This window comes from Leopardus geoffroyi, chromosome A2 (genome assembly GCF_018350155.1).
Source record: "Leopardus geoffroyi isolate Oge1 chromosome A2, O.geoffroyi_Oge1_pat1.0, whole genome shotgun sequence".
Lineage (NCBI taxonomy): Eukaryota > Metazoa > Chordata > Mammalia > Carnivora > Felidae > Leopardus > Leopardus geoffroyi.
Window position 1 is genome coordinate 3,247,835 of NC_059331.1, and position 21,787 is coordinate 3,269,621.

Here is a 21,787-nt window from a genome sequence, read left to right on the forward strand (position 1 = left end):
CCCCGGCTCCCCTGGACACTCACAGAGAGCCAGGGAGGAAGACCCACCCTGCACCACACCAAGCAAGAGGCTGTAGAAAGAGACATTTAATACTTTAAAAAAAAAAAAAAAATCAGGATTACATTTCGATCTGCCGATTGTGGCCCAGGTTCCACTGCTCATGTCTGCTGGGAGGTCTGTGCTTCCCCCATGTAATGGCAATGAGGGGGCCTCAGAGCCAGGGGTCCCTGGGGCCTTTGCAAGGTCATCAGAGGAGGGGAATGTGATCCAGTCCCGAGGTCCCCTAGTTGCGCCAATTTTTGGGTTGGGCAAGAGAGGAAGTAGCTGCGGGGCTCGGCTCTGTTGGTCAGGGCGGCTGCCTGCCTTGGTCTGTCTGTAGGAAGATGGCTGGGGCCGCTGTCAGCGGTGGGGACAGTGGCTGGCTTGGGATTGGGGAGGTGCCTGTGACCCTCCTCAGGGTGGTCCCAGGGGTCTGGGACCACCTGCAGGACAGAGGGCACAAGACTCCCGTGGTCCCGTCTGTGGTGCACACGTGTGCCGTGGGCACGGCTGGTGGTGGCGGTTTGTGCCAGAGGATCGTCTGGTGTGCTTATCTGGGGCGGGGCACCCTACACTTGGGAGGCGAGGAGGGGGTGCGGGGCAGGGTGGAGGGCACTGGAGGAGGGAGACGACGGCACCTCAGAGGCTGCTCAGAGAGGGCCGGCCTTAGGGGAACCCTGAGGACCCCAGGCTCATCTCTCCCCAGGGAGGTGGCATCCACGGGTGTGCCAGGGCCTGGGGAGCCCTGGAGTTGGGGCTGGGAAGGAGTGTTGTGGGTGAATTGAAAAGCAGGGTGGTGAGTGTCGGCCAGGGGTCCTGCTCAGAACCCCCATCTCCTCCTGTTCAGGGCAGGTCTCCTGGGGGGGGGGGGGGAGGGGTGTGTGTGTGTGTGTGTGCACGCGCGTGTGAGAGTGAGGGGGCCCACCTGGAGTTACCCGCTCCTGGAGGCGTGGGAGGAAGTTAGTGTTTCTAAGAGCACCTTAGTGTTCGCCCCCTCGGGGCGCGGGGTCGGGGAGCGAAAATACTGCCCGGCCCCCAGACTGCCGCCTGGAGCGGGGACCGCGGGGTGGGGGGGGCCCTCGTGGAAGCGGGCCCCTCCCCGACATCCAGCCCTGCTGCCCCAGCGAGGCCCGCCTTCCCCCACGGGGAGCGCCTGCGGGCGCCGCCCCGGCTGCAGAAGGCCGACGTGGACGGGGCCGACGCGGTCACTGAGGCAGGGGCACCAGCACCTCCACGTAGCTGAGGGGGAAGAAGCCCGACTGGCCGTGGAGCATGCCCTCGTACCAGTTCTCGTCGATCTGGTTGGTCAGCGTGATGACGTCACCCTCGTGGAAGCCCAGCTCCCCGGCGTTCTCGGGCTCGAAGTCGTACAGAGCCTTGCAGCTCGGCTGGTCCAGCGGGGCTGGGGGTGGGGGCTTGGCTCAGACCGCTGGCTCTTCCCCCACCCCCCCGGGCTCCTGTCCCCTGAAGGGCAGCTGCTCCTTCCTCCTGCCCAGCCCAGCTTTGTCAGGAAGAACCAGGGGCGAGGGATGGGAATGGGCTCCACGAGTGGTCACCAAAACGCTCCTGGGAAGAGCTAGGGCTGCCCGGGGACATCGGGGTGACAGAATGACCGTGCCACTCAGAGGGCCCGGAGACTGCTGGACACTCACGCCGATGGGGGGGCGTGCCGCCTGGCCTCAGCGCCGAGCTCCCCCCCTGCCCGAGACGGGCCGAGAGGACTGGCAGCAGGGGTGTCCACTCCTACCGGAGGAGGGGAGGGGAGGAGGGAGGCCCTCCTGAAACGGACTAGCAGGCGGGGAGCATGTAAGGGCGGGGCCGCGCCTGCGGGACACTCACGCATGCTCCTGCTGGGGGTCCGGATGGGCTTCTCAGAAGATCGGAAGGAAGACGAAGCTGCTCACACAAAAGCACAGAGGGGGTTGAAGACCCTGGGCGGGGCCTGGCTCTGCGGTTTGGGGGGGCAGCCGGCTGGGGGGCGGCCCTCTCCCTGCTCCTTACCTGTGATCTTGGGGGCCGTGGCACAGGGGAAGCCCCCGTTGGACTGCTCGGGCTCCCCAAGGTCGAAGGGCTCCCGGGGCTTGGGCTTGTACTCCCGCTTGGGGCGAGAGGAGGCTTCCCGCATCCTGCGTGCAGGGAGGAGAGCGGGGAGTGGCCGGCGGCCGAATCCCGTGTACGCCCCGATGAAGGGACGCCTCCGCCTCCCGCCTTTTGTACTGCTGCCCCCCGGGGCCAGGCCTGGGCGCAGAGGCCCGATGGGTCTAACCACAAGGCCCCCCAAGTCGGTCAGCTCCCCCCCCCCACCCCCGGCTCGGGCCCTTCTCAGAGGCTGCCGGCTGGCCAGGTCCTGCCAGACCTGAAGTCCCTTAGCATGCCCACCCTGCCTGGGAACATGGCTGCACGAGGCTCCCCTTCTCAGGCACTGGACTACGGACTCTCGGGAGACCGGAGCCCTGCCCCCGCCCCCCCCCCCGCCCCCCTTCCGAGGCCACTCCAGCCCTCCCCTCTGACAAGCGGGACAAGCCCATCAGGTCTTTCCCCTGGAACCTCCACCCTGAGTGCAGCCTCATAGAAGCTGGTGGCGGTGTCCCGGGTGCCCTGAAAGACCGGCCCAAAGCAGGACGGGGCTCACCTTCGCTTGAGCTTGTCGGCCAGCTCGTCCAGGATCTGCACGGCCTGCCGGTGGTAGTCCAGCTGGGCATCCACCAGCGCAGAGAGCTGGCTCACCTGCTCGATCTGCAAGCGACCGGCTGCTGAAGGGGAGGCTCTCCCTGTGACCCCTCCCCCCAGGGCCGCCTCTTCAGGGAGCCTCTCCAGAACACTCCTGGCACAGGGGCCCGGCCCTCTCCCCATCTGCCTGACCCTACTGCTGCCCGTGGAGGTGCCCAGAAAGCTTTAGGGGGCTTGAAGGGGAGGGTGGCTGCCCCCTTAGGTCCCGGAGGCTCCACCTGGGCGCTGAACCCGCTGTGGGCGGGGCACATGTGACTCCGCCCACCGGCCCCGCCTTCCGGGCTCCCCCCAGTGGGGCCCAGACGCACATCCGTCTCCAGGAGGTTGTGCATGCTGGTCTCGGCCACCTCCTTGGACTCTTCGAACTTCTCCAGGGCCTGGCGCAGCTCCTCATCGGGGATCCTGCCCTGCCGCTTCTTCTTGTAGTCGAAGTCCAGGCGGCGGCCCTCCAGCTTCTTCAGGTGGTGCTGGGGTGGGGGGTTGTGTGTGTGAACTGGGGAGCCACACTGGGCAGGGCGCGGCGGGGGGGGGGGAGGGACGCGGGCAGCACCTGAATCTCCTTGAGGTCTTTGTCGCACAGATTCTGCAAGGGGTCGATGAAATTCTGCTTGACTTCTATGTCCAGGGAGTCTTTCACCTCTGCCAGGCGCTTCATGGACTCCCCCGCATCCAGCAGGGCGTCGCCTGCGGCAGAACCCGGAATGGGGAGGAAACTGTCACCGGAGGCCGCGGCCTAGGGGCCCAAGACACCCCAACTTCTGAACTGTCCTCCCGCCCCGGGGCCCAGATGCCAGAATTCAGGACCCAACACGGGACCCCAGGGTCTGATCCTGAGCCCCAGCAGCCAGGAGCTGGCGAGGACAGGTGTCAAACAAGCCCCCACTGCAAGGACCGGCTTCCCCAGAATCAGCTGCGGCCGGAGGGCAGGCCTGCCAGCGGCTGTGGCCCTACAGCCAACACTCCGATCCTCGCTCGTCCCCACAGAAAACTCTGCAGCGGCAGGGAAGTGGCCTCCCGCCATCCGGTGCCAGCCGCAGCCCTCACCGAAGTTGGATTCGCCGCCCAGCTCCTTGCCATGGCGGATCATGCACTCGCCCAGCAGGCCCTCTGACTGCGGGTAGCCAGGGTTCTTCACCTGCCCGCGGATCTTGGACACCGTGTTGAGCATCGTCAGCTTGGCCCGTGAGGCTGGAACAGAACAGGCTGGGTAGGCACACGGCCAGTCTCGCTCACGAAGCCTGGAGGCCTGCACTTGACCGGCCACCGGCTGCTCCTCTCTGGGTTCCTCCTCTCCCCAGCACCCTTCTTTCTAAAGCACTGCCCTGGCCCAAGGGACCTCGGTCCCTATGCCTGCTGACAGCCAGGCTCTGCAAAGAAGCTCCTGCACAGACCTCCCCTTAGCCACAAAGGAGCCCTGGCGGGAGGCAGGAGGTGACCAGCTCCTCTGGGCCCCCCGGGCCTCCTCGTCCTGCGGCCCAGCTGTCATCAAGAAGCTGCCTTCCCTGGCCCGGGAGTAGCACCTCAGAGAAAGCGTGGGGGGCGGGCGCAGGTGCGCACAGGTGCCCCAGACACAGCCCTCCGCTGGGGTGGGGGGAGGGGAGGCACGCACTTCCCTCCGCCTGCTCCAGGCCGTCCGTGGCACAGGCCTTGAATGGACGTGACTGGTGTCGCCGCGCGCGTCCCACACGCATTACCTCCTGCTATGGGAACCGGCACTTGGATTGCCCTCAGGGAAAGGTCCCTGTCTCCCTCTCGGACTAGGGGACCCCACCTCATGCTCCAAGGGTCGGCAGGTGGCTGGGGCCTGGCGAATGGGTGGGCAACCGATTCCAACTGCTCTAGTGAATTGGTTATGTGGAAAAGACGCTCTTTTCTGCTGGGACTGTCAGCCGAAAGGGTGATTTAAGGCTAGGACTGCCACGCAGAATGAGAGCCGCCGGATGAAGTGGAAATTAGTGCAGGACTGAGGACATTCCGTGGACCCTTGGGATCCAGCCACACACACAGCCTGCCCACCCTGGGCATTTCAGTTCTCTGAGCTTGTACATTCCTCCTTCGTGCTCCAGTAATGGGAAAATTCCAGACTAGCTGGCTGGTACCCCTACCTGGGTTGGGCTGCAGGTACTCAATGGTTCTGGCCAGCACTTCTGTCACAGCCTTGCTGGTAACGTCCACCTTCTGTGAAGAGAGGCAGCGTGTGGGGGTTTTATAACTATCATGCACCGGAGGCCAAACCCGGAGCCCCTGGACAGCCCTCGCCCCGCTCCCTAGCCCCACCTGCCTCAGAGCCCACACAAGGGCCGCCCGCCGCTCGGAGGGCTGCTGGCCTCCCTGCCTACTTGTGGTTCGCTACGCGGGTCCCCCGTGGCTGGGGGATCTGTCCATCCAGGAGCCCCACCCGCAGCCCAGATGTGGCGCTGTGGCCACGGGCACTTGGCAAACAGTGCTGAGCACCAGGCAGGGCGCACCACCTCCCCTGGTACCTTCTCCATCTCCTTGAAGTCCTCATCGAGCTTGGTCCCTTCGGCGCCTCCGACCTTCTCACTGACCAGCTGGGGGACAGAAGGAGGGAAAACAGTGTGAGCCTCAGAGGAGGGAGAGGCCCAAGGATGCTTTCCAGCCACGTCCACCACCAGTGGGAGCAGATTGAGGAGTCAGCACATCCACGATGGCTCCCCAGGATGCCGAACATGGCAGCTGATGGGAAGATGGGTGGCCGAGCAAGGCCCTGACTCCAAACCCACACCTTCAAACCCAGGGCTTTGTGGGGTCGGTGGGGGGGGGGGGGGCACCTTCTGCTAGAAGGCAGAAGCCTTCCCTGGCCATGCCTACTCGAGTGCCCCCCACTCCCAGAGACCTGCCTGGGGCCAGCCAATAGCTGAGTGACATCCCCTCATGGGGCTGAAGTGCTCACACGCAGCCAGTGATGCCATGGTTCAGCTCTAGGCATGGGGAAGAGGTTCATCAAAGCCTCTTTGCTCAGGGAATCACACACCTCCCTCTTCCCACTTTCCTTGCATTTCTGGGAAGGAATCTCGGGAACCCTGGGCCTGACACTTCCCCAATATGGATTCTCCCTGGGCGCTTCTGGGAAACCAACAGGTCTGCAGTGAGGAGGAGGTCCTGTGGTTGAACGGATGTGGGAACTGCCTCGTCTCTTTGTGGCCTCTGCCCCCCAAGCAGCATCAAGAGGAGACAGGGCTGAGTGCCCCAGTGGGTCAGGGGCTTTCTACTAGGCTGAGCCTGGGAGTCCAGGAAGGGCCTGGGGTGCAGGTGAGGCCACTGCGGGGGGTGAGGGGGGGGCAGGAAGGAAGCGGGCTGGTGCAGGGCCTGCCCCATGACTGCTGCCACCTGGAGCGGCTTGGGCCTTACGCCATCCTCCCAGGGACCTTGTAGGAGGGCAGGGGCCACCCTCCTGCTTCTGCTAGCCACTCGGTAAGGAAAGACCCTGGTGTCTCCCTGGGCGTTGATGGGGCGTTCCATTTTATTTCACGGGACGGTTTCAGTTCTTTTGATGATGATAAAACAGGACATTCTCAAATTCAGTGGTTGCCAGAGAGGGAAATGAGTTCACTGCCTGACGTGAGACCAGACTCTTCTGGTGAACTGGGAGGGAGCTGGAGCAACAGTGCTCAAAACCACACCTTCCGGGCCCCAGGTGCAGGAGGACAGGGACACGGGCACGGGGCCAACAGGGACAGGTCTCCGGGGCAGGAGCCACATCCTTCCCCCCAGGGGAGGGGTGCAGGACGACCCTGCAGTCTTCCAGGGGCGGGGGGGGGGGTGCCTCCCTTGGGAGCCCCCAGCTCCTCAGCACCACGTGTAGGGATGGGTTTTCCAGGCCATCCTTGCACCTGGGCACACAGAAGGCCATGCTGGAGGCACCCGGGCCCCTCCTAGCCTCCCTTCACCCTGCCCGGGAGCTCGGGGCTCAAGTCCCTCAGGTAGCAGGTGACTGTCCCCTACACCCTTTCCCTCCAGGGCTCGTGGTCTTGGAACCAGCCAAATGGATGAAAGCGTGACAAGAGGCCCAAAGGCAAAAGGGAAAACCAAAGGAGCCACACGGCAACGCAGCATCAGAATCCGCACCTCTGCGTGTGGGCTCGCTGGGCCGCAGGGCGCGTCCAGTGGACAGGCCCCGAGGGCTCCACAGGGAAAGCCGGAAGCCATGTCGGTAACGAGGAGGCACCCTTGGGTGTGAGGAACGGGGTTTTCTAGGAACCACAGGCCTCCTGTCACTGAGCAGCCAGCCCCGGAAGCTCAGGGGCTGGGATGCTGTCTGGGTGGAGGGGGCTGGAGGGCCCCAAAGGGCCCGTCTGTGGGGAAGGCTGCAACCCCGACATTTCAGTGCTGCTCAGGAAAAGTGGACCCGACGAGAGCAGCAGACGCCATCACAGACAACACCTCCGCCTGTAAAGTCTGCGCCCCAGACGAAGAGGAGCTCGCTACAGCCTGTCCTCCTCCCACGCCTGGTGGGTCCGCTCTTCCCCTCCACGTCTGAGACACAGCCGGGGACTCCCATGGGCTCGCGGCGTGGAGGGGCCGTCCCCCCGCTGGCTGAGCCCCGCCTGGCCGCGGACCCGCTCCTGCAGCGCCATGGCCGCGGCGGTGCGTGGAAACCACAGCCTCCTGGGCCCCGCTGATCACCAGCAGTGCTTCCGTGACGGCTGCCGCCGTGAAACCCGTGCTGGCACCTCCCGGGGGCCGACACGAAGCCCAGCCTGGGCCAGAACATCTCCAGAGCTCTGCCTCAGTTCAGACACAAGCCTGTGCCCCACGGGGCCCCCACGAGCCGAGACTCGGTGGGACCTGGCAGCGGCCTCCGGAGGCGAATCTCCGTGTCCACCTGCGCTCCTCGCCCACCTGGCCTGGCTCTGCCCGCACGGTGGGCCTCAGGCTAGCACTCGGGGACCGTGTCCACGGAGGGCCTAGGGTGGGGTGGGGTCTCTCCTGGGGGAGGCTGGGCGGCTGTGTTAACAAAGACCATGGCTGGGCCACCAGGCACCCGCTGTGTGAGTACCGTGCTCTGGGGCACCTCTGAGCAGTGAGGTTCCGGTGTCCGTCTGCTTTAATGGTTTTACCAAGATTCCGTGGGCCTATCCCACGAGCTGCCGGCCGTGAGTTACCCTTAGAGGAGTTTTAGTGCCAGCACCTTGCCAGGCTTCCGAACACCTCCAGCAGGAAGGAAGTTCCCTCTCTTCTAGTGGTACCTGTTCTGGAAATTGCACGAATGGACGCTCACCGCGTGTCTGGCCCGATACTACTCCCATACTGCTTCTGACCTTCGGGAAGGCATGCTCTGCCCCCAGCCCAGGTGGCAGGCACTCCAGGATGGGACAGGGATCTGTGGCTCCATGCCCCTAAGTTCAGACTGCAGAGGTGCTTGCTGCTGGTGATGGAGCAAGAGACCCCGCTCCCTGTGCGCCTCCCTGCTCGCCCGACCCCCCCGCGCTGCTCTCCGGGCACTCCCTGGGCCCAGATTCCACCTGGCCTTTCAATGATCGCATTTGCAAGGCTGTGTCCACAAGCGGCTGCATCAGGCGGACGGCGGCCTGTCGCGGGATCTTGTGTTTATCAGCAGTGGACCTCACGGCACCACCTGTGAACTGGGCACCTGGGAGGGGAGCGAGCTGGGAACGGAGCCGAATCCTCAGCCCGGAGCACCCACGTGACTTCCGTGGGTGGGCGTTGGCCTGTGGGCTTCAATACCAAAGACCAGTTGGGAAAGGGGCTGTACTTTCAAAGACTGGCGTTATTGTTGTAGAGTCTTGGCCATCTTTGGGGAGGGAGGGATCGGGACACTCGGGAGAGAAAGCGCGCGTATGCAGAATGATCCCCAGAGGGAACAGAGATGCCGTGTGCCATGAGCAGTGGTCAAGCGGAACACAGAAAGGCCAGGGCAGGGTCTTTCATGGGGGGTGGGGGGGAAGCACGGGGACAACTGTCCACACCGGCAGGCACATCTGTGTGAGGCCACTTGGTGGCAGCTGGGGAAGTGGCACGAATCCTGCTGAGTGGGAGGAAGCCAACGGCAGCCTCGTAACCAAATCATCTCTGCAAGGAAACCTGATCGATACACATGACACGGAAAATGAAGGGGCCGATCTGCAGGCTCAGTGACCTGGGCAGATGATCTGCTTTGATGATCTAAGGGCTTAAGGGGGAAAAAAAAAAGGAAGAGGAGGCTGGCACAGAGGAGCGGGGAGAAGGGGGGACAAGCGGGGCTGCTTGGGGCCACACGGTCTCAGATGGGGGCTAACGTTTTCCTACTCGTGTCCTACACTGTGTCCAGCCACCTTGTGCTGTGGTGGCCTACTTGTGACGCTCAAGGACCACCTCCCAGGCTAACACTGGAAGTCACCTGACCTCTCCTGGCGCATGCTTCCCCTCCTGCCTCTGCCTAGCTGACTTGGTCCTGCCCATCTGTGGGCGTTAGGGTGACATTCCCCACACCATCCTCAGAGGTGAGGGCGAGCCCAGGGCCAGGCGTGGAGGAGAGAAGCTGCCGGTAGGCACTGCTGGAGAGCCCGAGCGACTGGCCTGGAATAGGTGAGGGAAACAAGGGGCCAAGGGGAGCCCGGAGGGCCCAGGCCCAGTCACTCTAGCCCAGCCACTAGGGCTGTGGCCCTAGACTTGCCATCCTGAGGATCCGGGCCAGGGACCAGGCCTCCTGGCTCTCAGGTGTGAGCAGCTGCTGCCCCAGTCAGCGACGGCTGTCAGGAGGGGGTGGACAGGCCAGCAGTAGCTGACCGCCGTGGTGTGATGAACTGTGTCTGCAGCAGGAAGAGGTATGGACCGGGCACGGGAGTGTGTCCTGGCCTTGAGGAGCGCCCCTCTGGCACGGGAGAGGAGACCGTCAGACGTAAGAGCAACGGAGAGAAGAACGTGGTAAGAGTCACAGAGGAGGTGTAAATACGCCCAAAGGGCAGCAGGACGTGGCCGCAAAGCCAGTGCTGTCTGAGCCGGACCTGAAAGGCCGGGTCCCAAATGGCAGGGCCAGGCCGGGTGGGCAGAGAGAGATATGGGTGAGACGCAGCTTCGGGCCACGAGGGCTGCCGTTCCTGGACTACTAAGTGCTGGGCCCCGTATCTACTCCATGAGGACACAGGGACCAGAGGGCCCATTTAACAGACAAGGAAACAAGGGTGACAGGCCGTGGAGCTGTACGTGGAGACGGGAGCTGTGCTCAGACCCATGGGACCTGCCAGTCGGCCTACGCGGTGCCCCGTACTGGACAACTGGTGAGCGCCGGAAGGGGGGTGAGGCCCGGGGCCTACACAGGGCCTCCCAGGGCTATGAGGAGGGGTCAGAAAGCGGTGTGCACCAGGCCTGGACGTGGGAGGCCCCAAGAGGCCACAGGCAGAGCTGAGAAATTCCTGAGCCAGGGTGACCTCATGGGGAGGGGCCCGAGGACAGACACACTCTCTCCAAACCCCTTCCCACTTGGCCCGCCCTCCCTGCCGCCTCCTGACATCTGGAACGCTCTGAGCAAACGCGGCAGAGCGGCCCCTCTCGGGTCTCCTGTCTCATGACTCAGAACCACGGCACGCGCAGGGCGCGGGGCTGAGCTTGTCTGCTGCCCTGCCCAACAAGAAACTGCGGGGTTCCTCCAAGCTCTCCTTCCTCTTCCCACCCCCCTGCGCCCCCACCTAGGGGCGCCGGCAGAGACACAGCTGGTGTCCTCTCTGCCTAATGGGACTCTCTCTTTCTGAAATGGCGAGGCGAGCCGAGTGTGCTTCTGCGGAGGCGACGTGTGTGGTGCCCCGGCTACCCCAGAGCCGCCTTCTCTCTATGTGTCCGTTCCCACCCGGAAACCTTCCGTGGCCCCCGGCGTGCCCAGGATACTCGGGACAGTTTCCAGAGGCCGGGCCCTCGGGGCCTTGTGAGTTCTCCAGAAGAACTGAAGAACCGCTCGCTGACTGGGGCGGAGCTCCCACTGGCTCTGAGAGCAAAGGTCACAAGACGCGGGGCTGGGCCACCGCCCCGGGGGTGAGGGAGAGGTGCCACTGAAGTAGGGGCCACAGAAACATCATCTGTGCCCAAATGAACCTTCCCGCCCCTCGTGGGTGGAGGAGGAGGATGTGAAGACGTGTCAGCGACAGACTGAAGGTCTTGGCACCGAGCGACACTTTATCCGTCGCAGGCCCTTCGTAAATATTTGTGCGCTAAGTCGCCACCCCCTTTGGTAAACCCCACGGAGGGAAGGGCTCCGACAAGTCAGAACTTCCTTAGGCGTACCGGGAATTCTGCAATTTCCCCGTACCCTTCGGGCTCAGGGCGCACACTTCCTCTCCTCCTAGAGATCAGAACTCAGTGTTTTCTCAACTGCAGCTTTTGGTGAAACGGAGCAGTGGAAGCGATCAACCAGGAAAAGTCTCCCGACGTTACGTTCCACACAGAGGCTCCAAACTGGGCATGGTGGCCACCAGATCAGGCCCCGGCGAGCAGACACGCACCCGCAGACACACTTCCGCACGCAGTATGGCAGGGCCTCACTGGGAGCCTAGTATTGGTGCCAGAAGACGGTGGCCTCTGAAAGCCGGGGCGTTCCCTCAGCAGAAGGGGCAGTAGCGGCTGAGACGCTGGCTCAGAAGCAGAAGCCGGAGGCCCCCCAGACTGCAGGGACATGCCAGCTGCCGGTCTCCCAGCCAGACGGGACTGGCTGTCGTCTGGGGAAAGAGCCAGGAAAGCTGTGCAAAGGGGAGCCTGGCATGGGGGCCCCGGTCAGACCTGGCCTCTTGCCATCTGGACCCCCGTGGTTTTCTGCCACCTGCAGGACCGGCCGTTTAGGTCACGTCTCAGGCGGGCTCAAGCCTCCCACCTCCCTGAACCGCTTGGCTCCTCGAGATGAAGAGCAGGGCCCCCGGGCTGGCCCGGGAAGATCAACACTTTGCTGTCTGGAAGGCGGTGAGCTGAATGCCGCGTGAAGTCCCAGCTGCCGCTTCCCTGCCTGGCACACGCTGTTCAAATGACGGGGGAAGGCCCTGGAGTCACCTGTCTGGCTTAATCCAGAAGTCTGAGCTGGCCATGGCCACTGCACTGGGAGCAAAGCAGGAAGCGAGCGTCGGGAAGAACTGACTGGAGAAGGAAGTGGCGAGGCAGACGGGGAGAATCACTCAGGGACTGTCAAGGCGGAGGGAGTGATGAGTCAGGTGACGAAGCTCTGGGTGTCGCTGCCCCCGAGACACAAGAGGGATGTCGCTGAGGCCCGGTCTTCAAGCCCTGACCTCTGCTTCTGCAGGCAACACAGTCCGAGTACCAGCCGGGAGAGGCTCCCACACGGCAGACGCCCAGGAAGCTGCCCCTTCGGCTCCGGCTAAAAGGATTTTTCTTCACTGACAGTGAAGTCCCCGCCCACCCTCCCCCACATGGTCACAGGGCTTTCCTAATGAGGTTCACAACACCTAGGAGTCTGTCACGAGGTCCCTTCGTGCCCCCTCCACGTGCCTGAACCAGGCCTGCCCCCTCCCTGGTTCGGACTCCCCTCACCCCTCCCTGGGACCCCGGGGAGCCTCCACACTGGGCTCCCTCCCCGGGCCTTGCTCCTGCCTCCTGTCCAGGACTCTCCATGAGCCAAGTCAGGGCCTGCCACCCTCTCCAGGCACCTGCCCGGGCTTTGCCTGCACCCTCAGGACTGCTTCCGTGCCCCCAGTCCATCACTCCAGCCTAACTGCTGGGGGTAGTCAGAGGCCCCAGCTTCAGTGTGATGTCCTGCTAGAGGCCCCCAGGCCCCCCCCTCAGAGCACTCTCCCTAACTCTGGATACCACGTTGGTCCCTAGCTGACAGCACACTCCCAGGGTGCAGGGACCGTGCGTCTTGCTTTCTGCCCCAAGCCAGCACATTGCATGGGCTTGATGGATACCATCGGACTGGCTAGCCCCTCTTCCCACCTACAAAGGGTCGCTCTTGGACAGGACAGGGTCAGCGTGGCGTGTCGGCCGCGCCCCGGCTGCTTCCCTTCAGGGCCGTCCCCACCCCCCCCATCCCCCCCACCCCCCCCCCCCGCCTCCCGAGGAGGGGCTAACGAAACACAGGCACAGTGGCACGGGAGGACCCAAGCGAGGGGCCGAGCAGAGGCAGAATGGGCACAGGCAGCTGCAAGTGCCGTCTCCTGTTGCTTCAGGGTCCCAGCCACCAAACGTACAGAGCTGGCCTCAGCCCTGCTTCAAGGAAGTGCCTGTCCCTCCCCCAAGGTGACTCAGCAGTCCTAGGAGAAGGAGTAACCAGAAACTCGCCCTGCCTGGCCTGGGCTCCACGTGCACAGTGTGGGGACAGGGCAGGCTGAGTGTCGGCCTGCGGAGGGCCCAGGCTGGCCAACACTGGCCACAGACAGGGATTTCCCCTCCCAGTCCGTCTGGCCAGGAGCCACAGGACTGAGCACCCTCCCCACGCACCGTGGTGGAGCAGTGACCTCTAGTCCTAGTCTTGGCTCCTCTGGGGACCCTCCCGGTTTCCTTGTCAATGAAATGGGAGTGTTGGCCCAGGTTCAACTGTAAAGATCGACAATCCTCGGATTTCCATTAAGATGCCAGAGCTTCCCCACAAGGAAGCAGAGGCCACTTAACAAAACTGGCCCTCCTTTTCATCCACAGTTAACCAGGTCCCTGATCGATTACACAGAATCTGGGGGAGGAAGTGGCCCTGCTGGGTGCTGGGGAAAGCTGGCTTCCAGCTGAAACACTCATGGCTTGCAGAGGAAGGCAGGACAGACAGCAGGAGCTGAGAAAGAGTCACACAGCACAAATGATGATGTTCCGTGGTCCTTCTGTCATCCTTGAGACCCCAAAAGGAACGGAAAGAGCCACCTGAGACCTCTAGCAACCACCCGGCCCAGCTGCAGCCTCTGAGCAACTACCTTCACCTCATAAACAGGACAACTAAGGCCCAGGAGGCGAGGTGCCTTGCTCAGGGCCAGGCAGTGTGGTGCACACTGTGAGACCAAGCCGGGCGGAAGGGGTAACTGAGCCCCAAAAGTGTTAAAATCACCCGTCTCCGGAGGCTGCCCCTGCACTTGTCTGGCTTGTTTCCTCATTTTCTTTTCCCTCCCTCCCTCCCTCCCTCCCTTCCTTTCTTTTTAAGTTTATTTATTTATTTTAAGAGAGAGAACACAAGTCGGGGAGGGGCAGAGCAAGTGGGAGAGAATCCCAAGCAGGCTCCATACCACCAGGGCAGAGCTCCACGCGGGGTTCGAACCCACAAACCGTGAGATCATGACCTGAGCCAAAGTTGGATCCTCAACCACCTGAGCAACCCAGGCGCCCATTTCCTTATTTTCGGAGGCTGGGTGCCAGGGCCCTGGGTGCAAGGGAGCTGATTAATAACGAGCACTGGTCTGCTGGGGACTGAGGTCGGCACTTGGGGTGGGCTGCAAACCCCAGCCCTCCCACCAGCAAGTGTGGGGCCGATCTTAGGCCCCTGCAATCGGGTGGTCGGGAGGACCTTACCTGCTCCTGGATGCCAGGCCAAGGACCCAAGTTACCTATGCTGGCCCAGAGGCAGGGGACCTGAATTCAAGGGCCGGCTCTGTCCTGAGCCTTCTGGAACTTGACACAATACCCATGGCTCAGGGCTGACACGAGGCCAAAGCTCCCAAAACGCTAAAGAGCCCTGTACAAATACCAGGGGTGCACCAGACTGGAGCTCTTCGGGAGGTCCACCAGCCTCCCTCATGCAGAACCCTTCCCGTGGCACGGTGTTGCTAACCTGGGAAGAACTGGATAGGACTCCCTCGCCCCCACCTGCTGACTGCGGCTCTGCCCAGAACACACCCTGGGCAAGGGAGAAGCAAAGCCACAGGCCCGGCAGAGGGACCAGAAGACTGGGGTGGGGGCTCAGGCTGTGAGCTCCCTCTGCCTCCTCCCAGGACAGGTGGAACGAACTAGGCCCGCCGACGGGGGGACTCTGAGCTGGGCCTGATCCCAGCCGGCATTCCTGACCATACAGACAGTTTTTACCAACTACCAAGATGCCAGCAATTGTCTGACGCTCATCTCCTTGGAAAAGGCCACACATGGGATTCGTGACAGGGCTAAAATGCCTGGATATATATCAGCCTTGTGCGTTTTATCGTCTCATCTTGGGGGTGAGGCAGGAGGGCTGTGGGTCACACAACTGGGAAAGTCAGTTTCAGACGAAAACTTATAAAAAAGAAACACCCAGTCCACAAACAAATGTAATAAGTCCCCCGAGTCCCGCCTGGCCGGGCGGCGCCAGCCCCGCGTCGCTCAGCGGGTGCCGTGCGGTGGCCGCCAGCTGCCGGCCCACAGTCAGGGTGGCGAAGCAGAAGTCTGCTCTGCGTGTGCAGAGACAACAAGGGTGTTCCACGAACTCCTCTTTAAGACTAACTCTTCAGGAAGAGATAGGAGATGAAGTTTGGAAATCCTGCTTGGAAGGCACAGACACAAGGTCAGTATCAAACACCGGAGCACAGCTTACCACACAAGGGGCTAGGCACCCGGGCACAAGTCTCAATGAGGGGCCGTGAGTACTCCAACTACGACGAGCTAAGGTGACCGATGAATCGATCTAAAGCCCAGCGCCCCTGCCTCCTGGAACACAGAGGCCATCGCTCCTGTCTCTAAGACCCCTTCCATTTTTAAAAGCCTAACTAATGAGAAGCCACCTCTTCCAGGAAGCCCTCCTGGTTCTCCATCACCTGCCTCCTTATCTAGGCAGGAGCGATGTGGCCCCTGGCCACCTGTCCCATCACACTACTGGCACTTCTTTTCTCAAGCCCCCACCCCCTTCAGACATCACCTTGGACCAGGTTCACTCAAGCTGCGTCTTCTGTTCGGTGACGGCACCGCCTCATTCCCATCTCTTTATGGCCCTCCGCCCGCCGGACTGTGAACTTGAAGTGAGCAACCCCATCACTGTTGTGCCCACGCTTGAACCAGGAAGCACCTAACTGACACGACCTCACACACCGCTCCGCAGTGGCAGCAGACTCAGGAGCTAGCAGACGGCAGCACCTGTCCGTATCCCCAACTTCCCCTTGGTGTCTGCTTGTGGGCAATTCAGGCCAGGCTGGCACTCTGGCTGGAGGCTGCCAGCCCAGCTCCCTGCTCTCCACCCCAGGTCTGCCCACAGCTGGCTCCCTCACCAGAGAGCAAAGGTTCGGGAAAATTTGCAAAGAAAAAAATCTGAGCAAGCCAGGCCCGGGCTGGTTCGCATCCAGAGGACCCCACTCCCGGAATGGCAATGGTTTCTTATCGACAGGAACCCGCGTGAGAGCCACAAGTCTGTGGTTTGGGAGCACAGGACACAGGAAAGGAAGGCTGGCAGGCAAATAGCCTCTAAAGACCAAACAGAAACACACCAGGTTGGAGCTGTGTGGGACCGGGCCCACACACGCTCGGGATGCCGAGGGCCGCTGTGAGGGCGCAGCTCCTTGACACAGCTCCAGGCGGAGGCCCTGAGTGCGTGCTGAGGAATGTACCCTCACCTGGCTCTACTGCTCGCCTGTCATATCAGGGCGGTGACAACAGGCTTGGCTAACAGGTGACTCACGGCCACGGTGGCCCACGGTCCCCAAGACCGGTTTCTTCCAGCGTGGCTACAAAAGCACCTGGGCAGGTGCTGATCCCAGGACAGCACGTGGCAAGCAGGGAGAGGTGAAGCCATCAGCAGCTCTCAGCCCGGGAGACCAACCCCTGCTGTGTGTTTATGGCCATGACCCTGCCCGACCACTCCTCTCCCTACACACCCCCCATTTGTCCAGGGGCACTCGCCCTTCTCAACTGCAAAGTCAGTCTTGAGAACTCAAAGCTGGGAGGAGTCTCGGAATCACGGTGCAGTCACCACAGCACAGACCAGCAGGGCCGCGGAGAAGGGAGCGGCCGGGGTTAGGCCGGCAGTTCTGGCGGTCACCGGAGCAAACTGCTCCTGGGCCCCCAGCTGCCACCCATCCTTCTAGTGAACGGAGCAGGCAGACCTGTCCTTTCTCAGGATGCGCGGTCAGGCCTCGCACATGCACACGTGCACACACACACACACTCGCTGTCACCATTCGTGCCCCGGCAGTGGGCGAGCACCCGGGGACCGTGCTGCAGGCCACAGACGGAGACGAGCCGTTCTCAGGGGCCCCTTCTCCTCCCTCAGGGCTCATCTTCACTCCAGCAATGCCACCTGGGACAGCCTCGCCCCCCTCCCCACTCCCGAACACCAACTTCCAGTGGGCAGTGTGCCTCCCGTGAGGAGCTGGGAGGGTGGCAGGGGCCTGGCTCCCATTAGGTACCGGGACAACCAATATCCATTGAGATAATAGATACCGTTAGCACGCACAGCCCGCCCTCCGGGAGCTCCTGGGAGGGCACTCTAGGCCCCATGACTCTATGCAAGAGGCAGCCCCTTCTGAGCCTCAGTTTCCTCACCTGTACCACGGGAGGTGGGGGCGACGTGCTGTGGGACTCAGGTGTGAACGTGCTTTAAAAACCACAGACCAGGGGCGCCTGGGTGGCGCAGTCGGTTAAGCGTCCGACTTCAGCCAGGTCACGATCTCGCGGTCTGCGAGTTTGAGCCCCGCGTTGGGCTCTGGGCTGATGGCTCAGAGCCTGGAGCCTGTTTCCGATTCTGTGTCTCTCTCTCTCTGCCCCTCCCCCGTTCATGCTCTGTCTCTGTCTGTCCCAAAAATAAATAAACGTTGAAAAAAAAAAAATTAAAAAAAAAAACAAACCACAGACCACCCGACACACGCACGCCTGCTGCCCGCTGCGGGGCACAAGACCCAAGGAAAGGCGGCCAGGAAGGCTGTGTGCAGGCAGCAGCCGTGTGCAGGGCTCCACGACTCCGACAAGGCCCAGAAACAGGATCTGCCGAGGGGCCCACATGACAGGGGCAGTAACGAGTCCACGTTCCTGGGGTGAAAGGCCTTCTGGGGAGCCCTCCTAGGAGGGACCCATGGCTTCCCACACACCCAGGCAGGGATAAAAACCACGTCCACAGCAGGCCGACCTGCCAGCTCTTCCTCTGCCACAGAAGCCCCACCCGAGGGGACAGTGACGGAACCTCGACTCCAAGAAATCTCACAGCACCAACCACACCGCTGATGGGCTGTACCCGATCCCGAAGCCCCACCTGTGGGGCAGGGTGGGCGGGGCACCGAGCTGGAAGGAATGGGTGGGAAACCCCCAGTGGAGAGGCGCCCCTGGCACACAACTGCTCCACCAGTCTCCAGCCCGCCCTCTTCTTCCCGCTCTCACCCAGCCAACCAAGCCCGCCTGCCGGCCGGCCCTCACCACCCCCAAGTGGATTTCTACCCTCCATCCGGGCTAATGGGATTCCTGCCCCAGCGCCCCCAGCCGAGATCCCCGTCCTCCCCGTCCTCCCGGATGGCGCTGCTGTGCGCATCCAGGACGCACTTCCACTCAGGGAACGGAGTTTCACCCCCACGACGTGGGGTCAGGGTCGTGCTGCATTGGCCAAGACGGCAGTGCAATTCTGACTCAAGGTACTCTTCAATGAGGCTGTTTCTATTTTTTGCAGGAGAAAAGCAAGCCCGTGCTCCCAGTCTGGTGGTCTTTTCCCCCGGCCTGCCTTCTCTGTTGTCACCCATGCGATACACGTCTGGCGTTGCCGCTTCTTAAGCTCGGAGCCGTAAGAGTGCTCAAATCCCTCTCCGCCTCGTGACGCGGGTCTAGCAGCCAGGGCCATCTCCCAGCACCCGGGGCTGCCTCCGCTTCCCCGCAAGGACCGACTCCACAGACTGTGTCTGGGCTCCCGGGTGAGGGGTAAGAACCCAACAGGGCAGGCCAGTGGCCCTGAGGCTCCAACGCTGGGGCCTCACTCTAGCTGCGTGTGTCCTCTTTTCCTTTCTCCTTCCCACGTCCAGACGCAAAGCCAGCGCCCAGGGTCATCACCTCGGGAATCGTCCCTGGTGCCTCCCTTCAGTCTCCTGTCATAGGACCCTGGGTTACTGTATCAGCCCTATTTCAATCACTCAGTCACCCTGCAGACTCCTACCCTGAGCTGATCTGCTCTGTCGGGATGGGGATGGACAACCGGGGTCAAAGTTACAAACCCGGATTCCTCCTTTTGAGAAAGTTGCCCAATTCATTCAACACATAATCGTTAGATGTGCCAGATGTAGTAGAGGGGGAAAATGAGTAATATAACCACACCAAAAAGAATGATGATAGAAGGGATCTATGCCAAGGGATAGGGAGAGGCCACTTCCTCCTTGTGGGGAGAGAACCAGGCAGGGTTCATGAAGGAGATGGCCCTGAACTGGACTTTGAAGGATGGGTTGGGTGCAGAAAGGTGAAAGGGACATGGAGTGAGTAAAGGCAGAGACAAGGGGACACGGGGACCTGAACCAGTGCCGAGGGCAGAGGAGCTGAGGGCTGGCACGGAAACAGCAGGACGGGGTTCTGAAGTGCCCCTTCTCAAGATGTGAGGGGTCGTTAAGCAAAGGGTGTCTGGTGTGAGCTTCCAGGCTTCACAATGGGAAGAAAGGTGCCAGTGGACTCGAGAGCTGCCAGCCTCCTTCTACACACCTGGCAGGAGCCCCGGGAGATGGAGACCCTACTGAGATGCTTCCTGTGCACGGCACCCCGAGGCTGACACGGTGGTTTTTGCATAAAGCCTGAGCACAGAGCCAGTTTTCAAATGCACATTAAACAACGGTGACGGGGGATGGTCTACGAATTCAGCAGCTCTTAAGTCACCAAGGTGGGGGATCCAGGAACCAGGGAGTGACCACTGCAGAGCTTCCGATTTGCTCCAAAGAGCACTTCAGTTGAAGCGGCTCTTGGAGGAACTGTTCTTAGCACAGTGACCCCTAAGTGGACTCGGCCAAGTGCACCAGTCCTATTTTCTGGTGGAGTCTGGCCATCAGGTTGGAGGCGAGAGCTAACGGAGGAGAAAACACACACGTGCGTGTGTGCACACACCCACCCCTTAAAGACTGAGCCGAAAACCTGTCTCTGGACAAGGCTTTAAGACGGGGGGGACCTGTCTGCATTCCCTCTGGCTGCCACAACAAATTACTGTAACCTCAGTGACAAAACAACACAAGTTTCCTAAACAATACAACACGTTAAACGACCGGACGCTGAAACAACACAAAAATCTTAAAGAGGTCAGAAATCCGACGTGGACCTCACGAGGCTCGAGACCAAGGTGCCTGCAGCTCTGGGGGTTTCCACGCCTCTCCTGGCTTCTAGAGGCAGCTTGAGTTCCCTGGCTGTGGCCTGTCCTGTCCCCAAAGGCTGTGGAGCCGACGTGCCATGCTCCATTCTCCCTGGTCCTCTGTTCTGCAGTCACATTTCTCTCTCACCCCAGAGGGGACAGGAGCCTGCGTTTAAGGAGCCCTGATCAGCAGACGGGGCCCACCCGGTTAACTCCGAGTCGTCTCTGTATCTCCAGCTCCATGCTGTGGATCCCACCAGCAAGGGCTCTTGGCCAAGGCAGCACGCACGCAGGCTCTGTGGGGTGGGGACACCCTTGGGGTCACCCTGAGTCACCCTGCCTGCCACGGGAACTGCAGGCGGTTCTCGCCACTCATTCATAGCAGTTCTGTTCTAGAGAGTCCCTGCAAACACTGAACTGCTGAACGTGGAGCCACTGCTCCTGGGAGAGATATTGGGGTTAGGTTTCTGTGAGCCTCTAGTCGCGGCCGATCAATACATCACCTTGCATCACGTGCGTTTCTGTTTAAAGACACCATAGTTCATACACGCTATTGACTCGTCAACGATGAACTCGGCCATCAGCGCGGTAACCCCGTCCCGAAGGAAGCTCATGGCGCACACAGGTTTCCTCCGTAAGGCACAGCGCAGCCTTCCTGCACTTAGCACCACCAGCCAGCACCACAGTTCTGCGCGTGGGGCCATTTCAAACAGTGAAATCATCCACAAAAAGCACAACAATGCAAAAAAAAAAAAAAAAAAAGTCACACTAAACATACTGCCTCAGGACGCTGGTTAACAGCTGGAGCCGAAACCAGAAGGCACAGCTGGGAATCGAACGACTGCAAAGCGCCCACGTACAGACACATACTAGCGGGCAGGTGAGCTCTGACTGGATGCACCAGCCCAAGTGGCCCTGTGTGGCAAGACCGGATGCCAGGCGCTTTCTGCGAACTCAGCCTCGCTGTGGAGAACAGGACTGAGGACACAGCTATTGAGGAGGTGACAGGCCGAGGACCAGATTAATTCTGTGAGGAGGACACAGGGCAGATGCAGGGCTCTGGGTGCGGGCTGCCTCCCTGGGTTTACCCTGGGTTTACCCACGGTTCGCCCTCCCCCTGGACGACCCCCAGCTTAGCCTGTGCCTCGGAGCCTCCGTGCCCCCCGCTGAGCTCCCTGGGCAGCACACTTGAAACATCGCCTGAAACATCACCGTTGTGAGTGTTCAGACACGTGACTCCCGCCAGCTTTGGGCTCAGGACTTTGGGTCATGCAAACTGAATACGGGTTTTGTTTTGTTTCGTTTTCCAGGCTGGTACCGCTGAAAACCTATATGGCTTCATTAAACGAGGTATAAGTCCGGAAAAACTGACGCACGTGCCGGAGGGGACACCTGCGAGAGAGCTCACCGCCACACGGTCCGAAAGAACAAAAGCGTGCAAAGCCCTAAATGCCCACTGGCAGGGGCCGGATAAGTGCACCGTGGCACCGTCATAGCGAGGAAAGCCAGCCGGCTGAGCAGTGAACCTAGAGTTACATGTGTCTGGGGACACACGTGAAGGGGACACGCCCAGAGTGCTGAGCGACACGAGCACCTCACGCCACTTGGAGGAGGGGTGAACTCGCAAAAACAATCCTGCGCACTTTTGGCGTTACTTCTGTGCAATGAAGGTGCAAACGAGGGAGGGGGCTTTGACTGTGGCTGTATTCGTGTTGCATGAAGCTCTTGTGGGCACTTGGCTCTTGCGGTCCTTCCTCATCTCTATTTCTATGCTTGGAACACTTCACGGTCCGGCAGCAATAGCAGGGACACAACGTAAGATGCGCGTTGCGCATAACTTCACGCCTAAGCACATAACTTAACGTTAGCTAGATAACGGCTACTGACGGA

At 61.5% G+C, this 21,787-nt stretch overlaps 1 protein-coding gene across 1 annotated transcript in view; it reads right to left on the reverse strand.

Moving 5' to 3' along the window:
* Positions 1-71: 71 nt before the first annotated feature.
* Positions 72-21,787, reverse strand: part of SH3GL1 (SH3 domain containing GRB2 like 1, endophilin A2) — a 31,029-nt gene continuing 9,313 nt past the window's right edge. Inside the window, exons 2-10 of the mRNA XM_045491568.1 lie at positions 5,253-5,321; positions 4,875-4,947; positions 3,814-3,957; positions 3,320-3,453; positions 3,078-3,236; positions 2,672-2,775; positions 2,041-2,165; positions 1,879-1,935; positions 72-1,441 (exon numbers count right to left, since the gene is read on the reverse strand). Coding sequence (XP_045347524.1) covers positions 1,245-1,441; positions 1,879-1,935; positions 2,041-2,165; positions 2,672-2,775; positions 3,078-3,236; positions 3,320-3,453; positions 3,814-3,957; positions 4,875-4,947; positions 5,253-5,321 — 1,062 coding nt within the window. The 3' untranslated portion in view covers positions 72-1,244. The remainder of the gene's footprint in view (positions 1,442-1,878; positions 1,936-2,040; positions 2,166-2,671; positions 2,776-3,077; positions 3,237-3,319; positions 3,454-3,813; positions 3,958-4,874; positions 4,948-5,252; positions 5,322-21,787) is intronic.